The 18,575-nt window shown below is 40.8% G+C and overlaps 1 protein-coding gene across 1 annotated transcript in view; it reads right to left on the bottom strand.

The window, feature by feature from the left end:
• LOC132464518 (guanine nucleotide-binding protein G(o) subunit alpha) overlaps positions 1–18,575 on the bottom strand; it is a 66,247-nt gene that overhangs the window by 30,946 nt on the left and 16,726 nt on the right. Inside the window, exon 3 of the mRNA XM_060060940.1 lies at positions 14,299–14,440. Within this exon, the coding sequence (XP_059916923.1) occupies positions 14,299–14,440 (142 nt within the window). The remainder of the gene's footprint in view (positions 1–14,298; positions 14,441–18,575) is intronic.

An 18,575-nucleotide genomic window follows, 5' to 3' on the forward strand; every position in this document is an offset into this window, starting at 1 on the left:
TATGATGCTGGCACCACAACGATGTCAGGAGCACGGAGGAAGGTACACATAAGTAGCTTGTCTGCAGCTCTCTGTGTGTGTGTGTGTGTGTGTGTGTGTGTGTGTGTGTGTGTGTGTGTGTGTGTGTGTGTGTGTGTGTGTGTGTGTGTGTGTGTGTGTGTGTGTGTGTGTGTGTGTGTGTGTGTGTGTGTGTGCGCGTATGGGTGCCCAGGGGAATATAAAGGAAGTTGGCCCGTGACCATTGCTCTCACCCAATCGTAGCCGTTGTGATGTAATATACTCTGACATGTTTCACAAGCTTAACCCTCTTTCCAGAACACCGGTGAAGCCCTGACACACACAAACTGACAAAACATTTAACTGTTTTTAATAATATCTCGGTTGGTTTTGTACGCCTACTTGTTGCTATTACGTTCTCAGTAGAGACCCTGGACTGTTTCTATCAAATGACTAACATGGCAGTCATGTTTCTATGATCCCTTCACCATTATTTATGTTGATCATATATCCAAGAATAGAAGTATGCGCTTTTGGTATTTGGTTGTTTCATCATAAATAATAAATCCATACTAGTCGTACACTAGTATAACTGTGGATACCTATTGTTATTGTGGGAATTATTATAAATATTATAATTTTTATTTGGACGGCCCATATATCGACCTTTGAGTGATAAAAAGTTTTCAAAATGATCAGACATTTTGGTATCTCTCTAACTTAGGTCAAGTGTCATCATTAGGTTCAGTCAATGAGACAGCAATGTATTCCTGCTTTAAGATAATTTATCTTGACTCACATAAAGGTAGCAGGTAGCTTAACCATATAAATAGCATTTTGTTAACCATCCTGAATCTCACTGGGCTTCATTCTCTCCTTGTTTCTTGTTGAGATTTTTATGTTGGTTTCTGCTAAAAGTTGTAAACCTAGACTCGTCAATAATCACACATCCCCGAGTTAGTTTAAATGACTGAAGTATCTAAACCCTGATACGACAAGGCTGCTCCCCTCTAAGCTTTATGTGAAACTCACTTTCTGCTCCTCCTCTTTAATGGAAGCAGTTTTTGAAGACTCAAAATGGCATATTAAATTGAATGTATAGCCGAACGATTGCAGCCATAGCAGTTTCGTGATAACCTAGTTCCTACAATGTGAGGCAAATGTTTATTGAAACCAAGACTTTATAACAGCTCGGTCTGCTGTAGCTGGACTTGTGAGCAAAGCCGTAGACCGTTCTCCTTTCACGGATGTCACAAAGAGTCTGTGTTATGCAAATACAGTACGCTTCCTTTGCATACTTCTTATTTATCTTGTTTAATAATTAATTGTAGTTTTGGCTCAATTTATTCATCAGAATGATACATTTCCAGCCTGTTTCCTCATGTGCAAAACCCTCTGTAACAAGGCTGTAGGGTATCGCCAACTTGGTTGGCTACTTCAAATCATAACCCCCGAGACCAGCAGTCTTTAAAGTGAAAGCATACGCACAACGCAGTGGTATATCTGGTTAATAGGCTGGCGCCACATCACAGGAAGCAGAAAGCAGGCCACGCACCTCCCATATAGCGTACACCGAACGCTGCTGAACGCACCACCTTCATTGGTGGTGCGTTCTGTAAAATAGAGACTTTACAGACACACACTGTAGAATCTATTCAATATTTATTCTATATAAACAGCCAATGCAATAATGACCAATGTACTGTCATTATGACCTGCTTCTTATCATTTCTTATGCCCTCAAATATTCATAGGTGCAGAGGGCATCACCTGTTTTTATATTAGATTATATGTTCGATTATATCGGTGTGTATTACCCAAATAGTCCACAGAACTTGACTCTGCTCTGTGTTTACATGCCATCACGTCTTTTCTTCGAGGAATTAATATATAAATATTAATAGTCTTCTTTTATCACAGACACATATATTGGTAGATGTTATTTTCTTTACCTTGACATGTTTCGACGGATACACTTCCGTCTTCATCAGAAGGTCACACGGACTTAATGTGACGCGTTCTTATCGCTATCCCTGTCAGTTTTTGACCGGTGAACCACACCTCCTGCTGTCAGTCCGCCGCCCCCCAGGATGGCACTCCAGGTATGGGAGAGCATTTATGTCCCCCCATCTCAGTTCATCGTCTTAATATATATTTAACAAAATAAAAATCTGTGATCGGTATCAGGATTGGCCGGAAAAAATACCTGATCGCTGCATCCCTATTGAACGACTAATGACACATGTGGCCCCTGAGGAAAGACCAGTTGAGAACCACTGGTGTAGATAGATACGAAACCACCATTTAAGTAAAACTGTAGCTGGTATCCCCCCCCCTGCCCCTGGCCGTGATGTGGTGATCACAGCGCAGGGTGCTGGGGTATTTAGAGGCTATTGCAGGCAGGGGGCTGACCAGCAGGCTGACCAATCCATCACACCCCAGTTTGGACTCCCTGACCGTCCTCCAAGTTGAGGGGTCACACATGTTGTGTCCATAGGGTGGTGATTATGTCTGGTAGAGAAATATCAACACACAATCAGACAAACAAAAAGATGCATGCAGAAATTCACACGCACACTGATACACACTTTCAGATGCTCAGTAGGGTTGGTTATCTCCACTGATTGGCCGAAATGCTTAGTTTCCGATTCACAAGCTCTGTAACTCTAGGGACCGTTCAACATGTTAGCCATTCGCAGCAGCGTATTTCGAAATGCACGACCGAAAACCTCTGTGGCCAAGCTGGAACCGGTGACCAAAAGCGTGAATACATCAAACACACAACACAAGCACAAGCGCATAACACCCGATACACAATAAGAGGAGATAAAACTTGAGGTCAGAAAAGCCAGATCGACACAATGGTGTTCGCCCTAACTTCCCCGTTAACCACAAATATATATAGCATTTAAAAAGAATATAGTCAGCTATAGGATATACTTAGCTACAGATTATTCGAGCAGTGACTAGAGGTATTCACAGCCCACGCACAGCTCATCCAGCTACAGCCCTCTTCAAGCGATTCACGGGGGCATGTCATTACTCCTAGATGCAACTGTGTCCTTGGCAGAGGCGGGTCATTTTTCTTCAGCACACAGTCCTTTGTTTACTCAAAAAACACCCACCCACACACACACACACACACACACCCACACACACCCCCACCCACACACACCCACACCCACACCCACACACACACACACACACACACACACACACACACACACACACACACACACACACACACACACACAACCACTGGTTTAATAGAGGCAGTTTTTTGTGTTTTTTTTGCATTACGCTTTAGAGCATGCTCTGTAATTGATAGTGATGTCATGAAATAAGATATCAACACAAATCCTTTTCCTCATGATAAGGCAGGTGTCATCTTGACGCAGTTTCAGTTCCTGCCTCTTTCTGACGGGGACGTCTGATCAGTTTAGAGCATCAGCATTAGCATTTATTATAAAACGTTAAACACTTCTTCAGGGGGGTGGCATCTATGTCCCCAAGTCGTCTCCAGGCCCAGACCCTTTCCCAAGTGTAATTGTGATTGATTGAAGATTGAAAGATTTGGATTTCCGCATGCTAAATTTAAGATCAGACAAGTCCATAGATCGTTTGAACTTAAATGGATTAATAATAATAACAATCCTGATAATAACCATAGGTCATAGATTCACAGATAGACTATGAATACCTAATAACAATCAGGCGTCTTCATCAAGAAACATAGGCCTTCTAACCCATATGACAGGGACTATCCTCACACCATGTGGGGATGGCGTGCAGGTTCTAGAAGATTGAAGGGAATTTGACATTGAAATTAGATATAGCCAAATAAAATGCTAATACTACTGACCCGCTTGTGATGGAGTATTTCCGTTGTGTAATATTAGGCCACCATAGCCACTGACAAAAGAGGATATTGTGTCACGATGGCCACATGACTCATGTTCGGGAACATTCTGGGTTTCATTTGCGTTTTAATGATCAGCGTTGACCCTGTTGTAAGTAGTATTGCATAATCTTGATTTTTTTCCACCTAAAAAAACTTAAAACATGTTCCAACCCTCACTGACCTAATATTCACAGATTCCTTCTAACATGTGATCATGCTCAGACAACCATACAATCACACTACAAAAGCTAGCAGAATTAATCTTTTTGCCAATACCAATACAGAATGTGTCTCTAATGCGTTTCTATTACGAGAACACATTATCAGTCAGCATTATGGCCTTAGGAGTTGGCCTTTAAGCTCAAGAGGGGACCCACAAAGTAGATAGAAAACATAATCTTACCATTCATACTCCAGATAATATTTATGCTTATTATATAAATGCTAAATGAGCGAGCACGCTAAGTTTCAAGTCCCTGGGCTCTTTTGAAGCAGATTTGTGATTGACTGAATAATGGGGCTGATCGTTTAGCAATCGACATAAAATATTCTATAATACATAAAGGGGTGCCCTTGATGGGTTAGGGCAGTGGTTCTCAACCTGTTTTGAGCAAACGCCCCCCTGACCTTACCCTGATCCTCTGCCCACCCCCCCCCCCCCCCCCCCCCTTGATTTTGCGGTGCTCACTAATAGCAATAAATGCTCTGTGAGTCGGTTTTGGTGAAAAAAATAGTCTGTCTGGTGGAGGAGGTGGGTGGGGAGGAACGATTGACTCTTACTCTTGAATATTCATGTCATGCAAATGTATCACCTTTGATTGGCTAACAGCAATGTATGTCACCGTAATAAACTTCAAGAGACTCAGAGAGACACACAGAGAGAGGGAGAGAGAGAGAGAGAGAGAGAGAGAGAGAGAGAGAGAGAGAGAGAGAGAGAGAGAGAGAGAGAGAGAGAGAGAGAGAGAGAGAGAGAGAGAGAGAGAGAGAGAGCGAGAGAGAGAGAGAGAGAGAACCTTGAAAAAATCTGAAAAACTGACCCATTAACCCAAATGACCAAAATGAACTAACCCTAACCCTAACCGTTAGGGTTAGGGTTAGTTCAAGGTACAGCTTAATCTATTTCGGACGGATCTCTGAGGCAAAACAATTCAGCATGTCAAATAAGGACCGGATACCAAGCTTCAGAATGAATTATTAAATGATAAAAAATATAATAAAAAATAAGACACATGATAACAATAGTGTGGCTTGCTTTGCAACCACACTAATATGACACAGAATAACACTAGTGTGGCCTGCTCTGCAACCACACTTATAATAAAATGTTTGAGATAATAATAATAATAATAATACATTTAATTTAGAGGCGCCTTTCAAGACACCCAAGGTCACCTTACAGAGCATATAGTCATCATTCAAAACTATGTAAAACAGACTAGGAATAAAAGGAAAACAGAGGTTAAATATGAAGAATAATAATAATTAATAACACTCAAAGAAGCCTAAAGTGAAGGGGGGACCTCACTAACCACCACCAATATGTAGCACCCACTTGGGTGATGCACGGCAGCCAATCGGCGCCAGAACGCTCACTACACACCAGCTTGAGGTGGAGAGTTAGGGATGAGGTGGAGAGTGAGGGAAAATAACATATTTAAACACTATCGACCATATTTAAACACTATCGACCATATTTAAACACTGTCGATCACATTTAAACAATATCGACCACATGTAAACACTATCGACCACATTTAAACACTATCGACCATATTTAAACACTATGGACCACATGTAAACCCTATCGACCACATGTAAACACTATCGCCCACATTTAAACACTATCACCCACATTTAAACACTATGGACCACACGTAAACCCTATCGACCACATTTAAACACTATCGCCCACATTTAAACACTATCGCCCACATTTAAACACTATGGACCACATTTAAACACTATGGACCACATGTAAACCCTATCGACCACATGTAAACCCTATCGACCATATATAAACACTATCGACCACATTTAAACATGTAAACCCTATCGACCACAATTAAACACTATCGACCACAATTAAACACTATCGACCACATTTAAACATGCAAACCCTATCGACCACATTTAAACACTGATGATGAGATGATGAGATGACTGAGATGATTGATAACGTGTGGGATAACATTGTCCAGTGGGTTGCCTGTGACCAGTCCTGTGTACAGGACTGTACAGCGATGACAGGAGTTACATGAGGGCAGTGGAAGACTGGAGAGACATTTGCGACGGAGAGACTCTCTGAGTAGAGAGCATTGGGAGAAGATATTGACAGTATAAAGGAAGAGAGATGAGGGGGATCAAATAACAGTCAGCACACACATAGACGCATGCACACTCACAAAGCTTCAAAGGTGTGCAGTCAATGCTCGTTAACTTTCATGTATGGACATACTGCTTGCACACATGCAAGCAGTAGAAGCACACACAGTAGTGCTGGACGGTATACCGGTATGAACTGGGATATCGGTATTATGTTGCACCATGATCTAGATTTTACTATACCATGGATAATGAAATATATTCATAAATTCAAATTTTGCGTTCATATTGTTTTGTTCGAATGTCACATCGTGATAGTAGTTAGTAGCTTCTTCAATTTGTATTTTTAATGAAAACATACTGTTTCGGTAAACAATAAGCATGTTGACCTATTTTGTAGAGTGATGTAGCATGCATTCCTTGCACGAATGTAGCAACAACAATTGTGTTTAGGCAGCAGCTGTTCGCTAACACAGTAAACAACAAAAATAAAATCGACACACTTAATTTTATAAATGAGAAAACAGGCAGACAGGCAAGTAGACATTGATGATGATCCCAATCAGGAAAAAGACGATGAATTGTTTAAAAACAAAGGGGTTGGGGTTTGGTTTGAAGGTCTACGACCTCGACCAAGAGACGATACTTTGTAAGTTGTGTCGCTGTGTTGTTTTAACCAGAGTTGGAAACAACAGCAACCTGGTGAACCACCTGAAAACAACACATGTCTGTCAACATGAGGATTACAGTACATCCGAATGCGAAAATTAGCACCGTTAGCCCCAGAGCATGACTCAAGATGAGTGCGACTCGGCCATCAATTAACTCATTATTCGTTGCTGGTGTTAAGCGGCTTATGGTTCCCAAGCTATTTGGTTCCCGATCGCGTGCATGTGGCGGGCACAAGCATATTTACCCACATTCACATTACCTTTATTCACGTTGAATGTACTTTTAACACCAAAACAATTGCACAATAAAAAAAAACGTTTTAGCTTTGTAGTGTCAAATGCCTTACTCTTTCTGGTTATATAAGGTTAAAATACATATAAGCTAACGTAATTTAACAGACAAACACACACACACACACACACACACACACACACACACACACACACACACACACACACACACACACACACACACACACACACACACACACACACACACACACACACACACACACACACACACACACACACACACACAGCAGTGGCCTGCCTCCACAGTCCCCTTCTATTGTGATGGCTAAGCAGGGCTGAGGACAAATGTCACATGCAGCGTGGCTGATCTCCATCTGTCCATCTGAAGGGGCTCAGTCAAAGGCCAATACTACGTGAAAGGGCAACAATGATGACTGGGTCAACTTGCCAATTTCTTTGCAGCTAATCTCAATATCTCACACTCACAGAGGTCTTACGAATGACTTCCCCAAGGCCATCCTCACACAGACAAGTGTATGCAATTCGGCTTTGGACTGTCACACAGTGGCATTGATGGAAAACTGGGATAATCGTCCGTATTTGTAGCACTTTGTAGCGTTTGGAGTAACTGTAGGTGTAACTGTTTTATTAAGCATAACTCTAAAATTACAATTGATCAAGCATATATTTAATGAGCCAATGGGTGCTCATGATTCTTATAGGGTAACTTTCCCATTGTTGGCAGTAACAAGAAAGGAAACCAAGGCGAGGGGGAGTGATCATCGTGGAGAGTTTGGGATTGGCCATGGCTGATGAGAGAACAAGTTCATTTGCAATACAATCTCGGCGAGTAGTGGCCATGTTTGACTGTCTTGCAAGGATGCAAGACAATTAAAGGAATCTACACCTCAAAGAGGACAGGAGATTGGCTTGGCCTTAGTATCACACTTCGTGGCTACAGTGGCAATGCAAGTACCTTAACTTCAGTTAGAAAGTAAACACAAAGGTTACTGAATACTAGTAGAGTACAATGAATCATAGTCAGTGAGTCAACTCTGTATGCCTTTACCTCATATGGATTTTCAGAAAAAAAGATATATCGCGACTTTGCTATATTTGTTATATCAACCTTTCTTAATTTGCCTTATAGTAACCTAATATTAATATTTATTTATCTTTACTTGACATAGACGTCATCATCACAGAGAAGATGCTCACATCACGCGGACAGGGAGACAGACAGACAGAAACCCGGACTGGCACAGGCAGAGAAACCCAAGAGGATAATTAGCCGGTTTCCATAACAGCTGTGGCCTTGAAGCCGTGGCCCTGTCAATGTGTTTCATTAAGAGCCACAGCACGCAGTATATAGTACAGTTAATGACAACCAGGATGGGCATTATAACAGGAACAATACTAAATTCATATTACACACTTGATGGTGGAAAAATACAGCAGGTGTGTGTTTTTCATTACCTTTCCTTGTCCTGACCAGATTTTTTTTACATTTTGGGCAATTTGATGCTTTATATATAGTCCGACAGCAAGAGCTGAGAAAATGTTTATTGCATTTGAGCCTTATCCTGTGTGTTTCTGCATGGGGGAGTCTGTATCTGCTTGTGTGTATCTTTGTGTTTGTGTGTGTGGTTTGTGTGTGTTATATATATATATATATATATATATATATATATATATATATATATATATATATATATATATATGTGTGTGTGTGTGTGTGTGTGTGTGACTGTGTATACATGTGTTTTGGTGTGGGTGTGGATGTAAATAACATAAGGCAATTTGATCAGACTGCCCTCACACACACAAACCCACAAACTCTGAATATACAACATGCTGAAAGCATACACATAGGGTCAAGCATGGCTAAATCCAAAGGACTGCCAACTTTTTGAAGCAATCACCATTGAGACATATAGCAGAACGAAAAGCATTGCACGAATGCGCACACACACACACACACACACACACACACACACACACACACACACACACACACACACACACACACACACACACACACACACACACACACACACACACACACACACACACACACACACACACACACACACACACACACACACACACACATACACACACACACACTGCACTGCACTGTTGCTATAAGCTTCTATTTTAGACTGCTAGTATGCTCCCAGACCCAGGCCTTTTTAACTCATGACTGGAAAGAGAAATCACAAAAAAATCAATATAAATTGGTTATGAAACTGATGTTTTTACAGATATAAGAGATTCATCCAGACACCAAAGAGCAGTTATAACTTAACCACTGTGTTGATTGCTACCCGGCAATAGAGATGATGAGGCCCTATCACAGACATAATAATAAAAAATAATAATACAAAACTCAGAGCATCGTTTTTCATATAATAACAGTTTTTCAACCTGCGGGTTCCAACAAGTATTGTGCTGACTGCCCACTTCTGCCAGCAGTCAGTCAGAAACATCCAGCTTACTCATAATTTGTGTTGGATCTCATGGGACATGTAGGAGTAGACACATGCTGCCAACCATAGCCAACCCCCCTCCCCATACACACACACGCGCACACACACTTGGTGTGCACTTCTTCACATATAATGCTTATTCAACACCTCATCATGGTTTGCCTCAGAAGCAGTATGGAGAATGGAGTGCAGTCATGTCCCATGTTCCTTCATGTCACACGACCAAAAAAAAACAAAATACAAAAAAACTGTTCAGTTACGGACTGTTGAGAAACCTGCTTCAAGCTTTGTGTGTGTGTGTGTGTGCGTTTGGCGTGTGTGTGTGTGTGTGCGTGCGTGTGTGTCTATGTCACACCACCATTAGACACGGTCTTGCGGAATGTGTTGAGAGGAAGACAAAACACAGAGTTGCCATAGCAACTGGTCAGGCCCAGAGAAAAGGCTGTTTGGACGGGGGTGGAGGGAGAGAGAGAAAGGACAGAAAGCACAAAGAGTGATAGCTGCTAAATAGCTGCTAGTTTAATTTCATCATGTCAGTTACATGTGCCTACCTATCTCAAACCACCACGCAATTAAATAAAATATTTAGATATTAGATTTTCATGAATTCATGGCATAAGGGTGACAGGAATGAATTGCACTGGTTCTGGTGACATTATCCTTTTGATAATGTCATAGTAATGTGTGTCATGTTTGTCTATGCATGGCACACAGTCTTTTGCCATACACGGACAGCATTTTGATTAATGTGTATGTCAACCAATTTGTCAACCAATCTTCAAAGTTAGGAATACATTGGCCTTCATCAGCAACCTCTCTCTGTAGTGGAAGAGGAATGGTTCTGAGTCCACTCGTTACCTTCTTAGGTCCACGCTATCTCCTTCCAGGACGTCAATATTTTACATACGTATGCAAGCCTCAGTTATACCAAACAGTGTGTACACATATTGAGCCTTTTAAACGATAACGTCACATTCATTTGTTCTACGAGTGACATCTGGAGTTCCAGTGCATGCCCCATGTCCATGTTAAGTTTACCAGGGCACTTTATTGATCAAAACTCACAAACCAACGTTGTTCTCCATCGTCAAGTATTCACAGGCTCACACACAGCAGAGCCCCTGGCTGCCCCGTTTAGTTATATGTTCTGATCCTGGGGAATCCAGGAATATAGGTACACATTATACTAAGGGATACCACTTGGAACATAGCCACAGCGAAGCATCTTAGATATAACAGCAGCATGGAGACATATCGTCTGTCATTTGAAGCATTCCACGTTAGCGTACTCCAGACTCCAAACTATTCAGCAACAACTGGGCCAGCCTACAGAAAGACTGCAGCCGGATGTAACAACTAGTTCGAAAAGCACTTTTCATATTCTACAGAGACTCCTACTACAGAAACGGACATGCAGCCGACTACGACTTGCCTCCAACGTTCTCCGTTAATCTGTGGAAATTAATCGAAAATATGATAACCCTCCACGCACCATTCAAAGAGCTGATGCCACAGATAAGCTCATCAACTGCATCAGCTGCAGATATTACACCATTTATTAGAGCTCTCTCGCGTCTCCTTGAGAGAACAGCAGGGATGGACAAAGGTGCTACAACCATCGAAGCCTCTATGTTGGAAGGTCAGTGACATTGACCCTGAGCCCCTGTATGCAGGTGGGAAAACGAAAACAACTTAGGAGGCTAAATATTTCTGTTATGATGGCAAAATGACTGATAAAAAAAATATTTTTCATTTTCTTAAAATTCATCGAAGGCTGCGTTGTAAAACTCAAATGTAATATGATCAGCTATAAAAACACAGAGATCCTAACCTACGAATTGCATAAAATAAACCTTATGTTTTTTCTTTTCTTTTTATTCATTAAAAAGTTTCCCACACTCACTCAAGCCACAGCTATGTTTTCTGCTTCTGGGTATACTGGCCACCTGTCCAGGCCCCGGCCCAGAACGGCAGTATGTTTGGTAACAGTTCGGTGGTGAGCAGCTCTAAACCTCCAGAGAAAGCACCAAGAGCTAGCTCTTTGCAGGCTATGTATGCTGAATTTCTGGATGAAGATGTGGAACATGGTGGCGGCAACCCCAGCAACCAAACCGCTTCGCAGATGAACCTCTACTTGTCAGAACCAATTATCCCACCAAGTACACAGCCGCTACTTTCTGAAAGGAAAAGGACAGCTTCCTGTGTGTGCAGAAGCAGCACAAGCCTAATTCTAAGTGTAGATAGAGAGCAACTTTCCCTTTTTAAAAGAATGGAAGCCATGGCAGGTTGTTAAACAAATGTTGAGGAATGCTTTATGAAATAGGCTATTTGGCTAAAGCCTTTCTTTGTTGCCGTTTTATGCTTATTATGATATTTTTTCTGTTCAGCCTAAATGGTTTAATTGACCTCATAAGAAAATTAAAAATGTTGCATTGGTTGCCTTTCAATAAATTAAACTAAAACTGCTACACACACAAATTCCTTATTGATACTGTTACACAGCCCTTCTACTCAAAACATAAATTCTCTAATTGGGATTAAATATAATCCCTGCTTTAAAAGAATGATTCAGTGTCTGTGCTGTGTTTGTGTGTGTGTTTACGTGAATTTGTGCGTGTGTGCATGCGTGTGCTTGTGTGCGGTTTCTTCTTGGTTTATATAACGCAGCAGTGTGCACAACTCCAATGTATTCGAGCCTAAGTAGGATCATACAGAGGTCAGGCTAGCTATTAATTCTATGTACATTTTGTTGCCATAATGTAGCCATCACGATCAACATGATAAATATCAAGTTGTGACACATTCAAACAAAACAAACAAGATCACACTGAGAGTTGAATGATCTTAATGTGAACCAACAGGGTGGTCATACTTTATATTTTCCATTTTCACTAGTGTGGTTTGCTTACACAAGGCCTAAAATCTAAAAGTTAAAAATAGTTTGAAAGAAAGATAGACTAAAAGTTATTTGAATACCAGTTAGATATGTGGCAAGTACTCATTAAAATAACCCCCTTCATTGCATGGACATTTAGGAGCCCTTTTTGGTTATGTTTATGTTGGCTCAGTTATTGATTGAAGGACGTATGAAAGAACAGCTGGGGGCTAAGGATTTGAGCATTGTGACGACGGGGACTGAAGCGTTTCCCAAGGACTAGCCGGCTCCTTGTACATTCTTATATCATCAAAGTAAACTGACATAAAGATGCACCAGTAAAACTTGTTTGTATTTGCCATACAAAAAGGACCAGTCAGATAAACATAGAGCTCAACATGAAATACACATGCTTCCCAAAATACGTATTCACAAGGCATCCCACTTCTACTCCCAGTTCGTCTTAGTCTTTTCCACAGATATGCTGGAAAAAACAACTTTGAACAGCCATGAATTTAATTGAAGAATGTACTGCTTTCCACAAGTCAAAGGCCTGTTGCGCTCAATTAGGGTTTAATTAAGATGAGTGTTGTTTTTTTGTGCTGCAGAGTTCCATAACATGTTCAAAACCAGCCAGAATGAACCAAACCAAGGGGGGCCTTCTTCAGGATATTTCTGCATTCCAGCACAGTTTCTGGGCCGTTAGTGTAGCAACGAGATTGATGACGCGTTCCTTTGATGCTAATTTCAATAAATATTACAGGGTTATGCACTCATTTTCTATCTAGCGAACTGCCAGGAAAGCAGTTGTTAAAAAACACTAGGAACCCTGCTACAGATATACATCCTATCTTAAAATCTCCTTTGCAAAAAGGACGCTGGGTAATACAATTTCACCAGATTAAAAACCTGGGTTTCAACTATGGGGAGTCAGGTACACAGAGTTTTAGGTTTTTATTAATATTTTTTTCTATATTTTTAGAAATATATTTGGATGTGGAGATTAACCAAAGCGTTATTCTTGAAAGGCTGAGCTGTCCTTTGCCCATGCTTTTCTGCTTGGCTGCAAAAGCCTGAGCAAATGAGCTTGTGCAAAAACCATGACTACAAAATGCTGAATATGTGTTCAGTATGGTTGAAGTGGCCAACTTACCAAACATTAACTGGGTACACTGAACGAACTGCATGAAAAGTATATCAACTGTTATATAAAGTGTGAAAATAAGCAATCACTTTAGAATGTAACTTCTTTGAAACTCAAATGACGGTCAACAAGGCAAATCCAATACCTTTTTGTGTAGCAAACGAAAAACTGAACCAAGTAACTCTTACCTAAACTTACCATTGCAACTTATTCACAGGGTAACTAAATGCCGGCCTCATTCTGTCATTTCTTGAACAGCAAGCATCTGTATACGGTATTTGTGCATGGTTAGCATATATGTGTCTTTGTTCCACATGGTTGACAGCAGAGATGCAATGTGGTTATGTTAGTGGGACATTAACTTCCCTTTCAATAACATCTCTTACCAAAGGCTTTCTTTGGCTTTAGTCATTCATATACATTTAATATTTGGTCCAATAAGAAAAAACAAAGAGTTAAAAAAAATATCGCTTTGCACACAATAACATTGTTCGTTTTATTGTAGCCTTGTGATTGAATCGGATATGTTTTGGAAATACATATTTGTGCACTGCTTGTGTGTGTGGAGCTATGAAGAGCTTTCTCCTTGAATGGGTGAGTGTGTGTGCATTGTGCAGCGTCGTGTAACGTTAAAAAGCGTGGCTGACCTTGCGCTCCTTGTCCCCGTAATCCAGGCCGAGCGTGTCCATGGCACGGACGATGGCGGCCAGGGACTGGATGGTGTTGCTATAGACGACTGGCTTGTACTGCTTGACGTCATCGCCTGAGAAACCATCCTCGTGAATGATCCTGCCAGATAAACAATAATGAGTTAAATAAGTGCAAACACACAGAAATATACACACACACACATAATCACATGACGGTAAAAAGTTATTAAGCCTTTAAAAGGGTTCTTATAATGCACGCAACTTTACAAGAACACTCACCACACATTCACTCATTAGTGCTGAGGCATGAGGATGAACCACTGAAGGACATAAAAATAGGGCGAATGTGTGTGTGATAGTATAGGTTATGTGCATTTGTGTGTGTGTGTATGCATGTATGGCTGGTTGGATGTGTGTGTGTGAATGTGTGTGTGTGTGTGTGTGTGTGTGTGTGTGTGTGTGTGTGTGTGTGTGTGTGTGTGTGTGTGTGTGTGTGTGTGTGTGTATGGGTCCGTCAGCCCGTGTGGGTCTGCCCGTGTGTGTTTGTCTGCGTCTCTTTCTGTGTATTCGCATGGAAGTGCTGTCAGCTGGTCTCAAATGACCCACATGCACAAATGACTTTCCTCCAAGCATCTGTATGTTCTCCATCTCCGTGCTCACTGACCAAAGCCTGAACCTACTTTCAAGAGTAAACCATTCTCTGATGGAGAGAGAGAGAGAGAGAGAGAGAGAGAGAGAGAGAGAGAGAGAGAGAGAGAGAGAGAGAGAGAGAGAGAGAGAGAGAGAGAGAGAGAGAGACAGAGAGAGAGAGAGAGACAGAGACACAGAGAGAGAGAGAGAGAGAGACAGAGAGAGAGAGAAACATATGTATGTCTGTCTGTCTGGCCTCTACTATATGTCTGTTATAATGGGCCTTCCTGCAGGTTATTCCTGGAAAACACATAAACCTCTGTGAGAGTGAGGTGGTTAAAATGAGGGGAGAAAGAAGAGAGTGAAAGAGAGACAATGGGAAGAGGAGAAGAAAGAAGAAGAACAGAGCCCGTGGAGAATAATGGACATGAATAAAGAGTAGTTAGAGAGGGATGAAGACTGGAGATAAGGGTAGGAGAAATGAATGTGTCCAAGCCCAAAATTTCAAAGATAAAGTAAGATGTGAAAAAGCTGGGGATTAACATGGAGGTAAGATAAAAGTATCAATGGGATACAGTTTAATGCCCCTGTGTGTGCATGGGTTTTATGTGTGTGTGTGTGTGTGTGTGTGTGTGTGTGTGTGTGTGTGTGTGTGTGTGTGTGTGTGTGTGTGTGTGTGTGTGTGTGTGTGTGTGTGTGTGTGTGTGTGTGTGTGTGTGTGTGTGTGTGTTAGGGCTGAATGATTTGGGGAAATAATGTTATTGCGATTATTTTGACCAATATTGCGATTGCGATTTAATATGCGATTTTTTTCACAGGCCAATTTGTTGAGATAAATTGATATTACGACATCTTTATTTAACTATTGAATTATAAAAGAAAAATAAATCTAAATCTTACTGATCTCCAGTCAGTAACGGTAACAAACCCCCCAAAAAATACAAATATACTACAAGTATTACTTTTTTTTGTTACTTTTTTATCGCAGCCTTTGCGATTTGCATATTGCGTTCTATTACATCGTGATTTTGATTTGAACTTGATTAATCGTTCAGCCCTAGTGTGTGTGTGTGTGTGTGTGTGTGTGTGTGTGTGTGTGTGTGTGTGTGTGTGTGTGTGTGTGTGTTCGTGTTCTTGAATCACTGACAGGCTAGGCTGACATTTAAGTCCACAGTGCTAACAGCTCCCCGCCCTGCTGTTCCAAATGTCATGCTTTTTTCACAGCAACCAACAGGACAGAAACACAGACAGAAAGAAAAAAGTGAAGAGAAAACCAAAAAGTGATCATAATAACAGAGGAATAAAAGCCTCTGATTATAACCTGCATCGTCTTGGGGTTCTTGGGGTGATGGGTGACCACTTGTCAGTAACAGAATGTGTGTCTGTGTGTACATAATGACTAAGTGGCATTACTAAGTAGTAACTAATGTACCTAAAGTATGAATGGAAGATACTTTAAGAGTCCCACAAATACTGTGCATTACTAAGACCTGTACAAAGATTATTCTGAATTAAATCCCATTGCTCTTCTTTGTTTGGATTTCTATCTGCGACTTTTGAACCAGTCTCAGTCATATTTCCATCAGCAACATAATAAGAGCATAGATCTCAAGCATTATAATGGCTTCAAGTAATGAATAAAGGGGATCAGGCGCGTGATGGGTTGCTATTAACTTTGTTCCCAGGCATTCTCATCGTCTGCAACGTTACGCCTGGAAGAGGATGCTTTCAGTGTCCGTATCTGGTTACAATCCTCTTCAACACCTCTCTCTCTCAAAAAGGGCGTCACCGGGGAGAGATACAAGGGATAGCAGCGAGAGGCGGAGGAGAAGAAGGGACTTTTGATAGAGGGATATTCGTTGAAGTGTTTCGGATACTATTTTGTCGAATGTTTCCTCAAAACTGCATTTTGATTCTTGTTCTTCTTGCTCCGGGGACCGTACACAACGGTATACTATAGTTATATAACGACATATGTAATATTTATATACATTTCTGGATGAGACGCTAAAATTCAAGTTCTGGTATAATTGTTTTGCCTAATTTTCACAATTGAAACTAAACTTTACCTCTCTGACACAGAGAGACAGACACCATAGACACAGCCATAGCCAATACCCCAGCTACCTTGGATTGGAGTGGTAATCATCTCAGGGTCTGTGACGACTACACCATTTACCGCACATCCGCAATTATACAACACTAGAACAGTAGTGGCACTCGACACACACACACACACAGAACTATGTCTCAGCACATTTTTGCATTAAAAAGCAAAGACAATCATAACTTTATTAGATTTAGATACAGATTCATGGAAGTCTTTTCAGTTTAATAAGTTTTGTATTTTTTTATGGGTTTCAAGACCTTTCGCAATCAACTAAAATTCAAACGATTAAACAAAGATAAGTGATATAGTGGCTGAGTAACTATTACTGCAAGAAGGCCATGGCCGGTGCGAACAAGAGGGAAGAAAGAGTCAGCAACACTTATGATCCCATTGAGTTTATTTAGCAAACATAAATGATTCCATGATTTCAATAGAAACAGAACAATGGAAAACCTAGTGTCGCAAGAAACTAAACTATTTAAAAAAGCTCTAATTATATCTTTATTTAGTATATTTTACTGAATGATGTTTACAACATTTTCAAATATCTATAATATTTTATTATAATTATTATTATTATTATTATTATTGTAAATTTTTCTATAGCAGGAAAAAATCCTTCGTACTACCAGTACCCACAGGTCGAATAACACTGATTTAAAGCTACATCTCCTCACTGTATCATGGCCTCAATTAGGGCTGGGACGACGCGTCGACGTAATCGACGACGTCGACGCATAAATTACGTCGACGCGAAAAATGCGCGTCGATTAAAAAAAAAAAGAAAAAAAAAAAAAAGATGGGCGGCGCCGGAGCGTAGTTGCAACGCGAGTGGCTCCTCAGACTTTCATAAGTGCAAGGCGCCACGCACTCGTTCCTCTAAAGTATGGGAATTCTTTAATGTGAAATGAAACGATTCCGTGATATGTCGTCTTTGCAAAATGGAGATGACTTTCCATTCTAGCACCACGGCAATTCACCAGCACCTGAAGAGGCGTCACCCGGTAGCAGCTGCAGATGACTGAGCACCGTAGAATTCTAAGAATGCATTACTTTGCACTTTTATTTTGGAATTTAAAGGCAATAAACATGTATTGAAATGTTAAGGAATTCAGATATGTAAATCAACATGTATAAATTGCTATTAGTCAATTAATGGGGAGATAATCGAGAATCGAATCGAATCGAAATCGAATCGGACTGAAAAAATGAATCGTTAGATGAATCGATGCATCGAAAAAATAATCGCTAGATTAATCGTTTAAAAAATAATCGTTTATCCCAGCCCTAGCCTCAATGCTACTTTAAGGATGTGATCACACCACCGAAATAGTGGCACTAAGCTATAGTAGTAACAGGACAGGACGGGATTGGGACCAGTTTATATGAGGGTTCTCTTTGAATACTAGGATCACACTACTCAAACTGCGAATACACTGGTGATACCAACGCATGGACACCCATTCATGCAGCAACACGGATAAAGCATTGTGTACTGCTTTCCTTTATTTTAAGACCATTTGGACCTTGGGAT

The sequence above is a fragment of the Gadus macrocephalus genome, chromosome 9, assembly GCF_031168955.1.
Source record: "Gadus macrocephalus chromosome 9, ASM3116895v1".
NCBI classification, from domain to species: domain Eukaryota; kingdom Metazoa; phylum Chordata; class Actinopteri; order Gadiformes; family Gadidae; genus Gadus; species Gadus macrocephalus.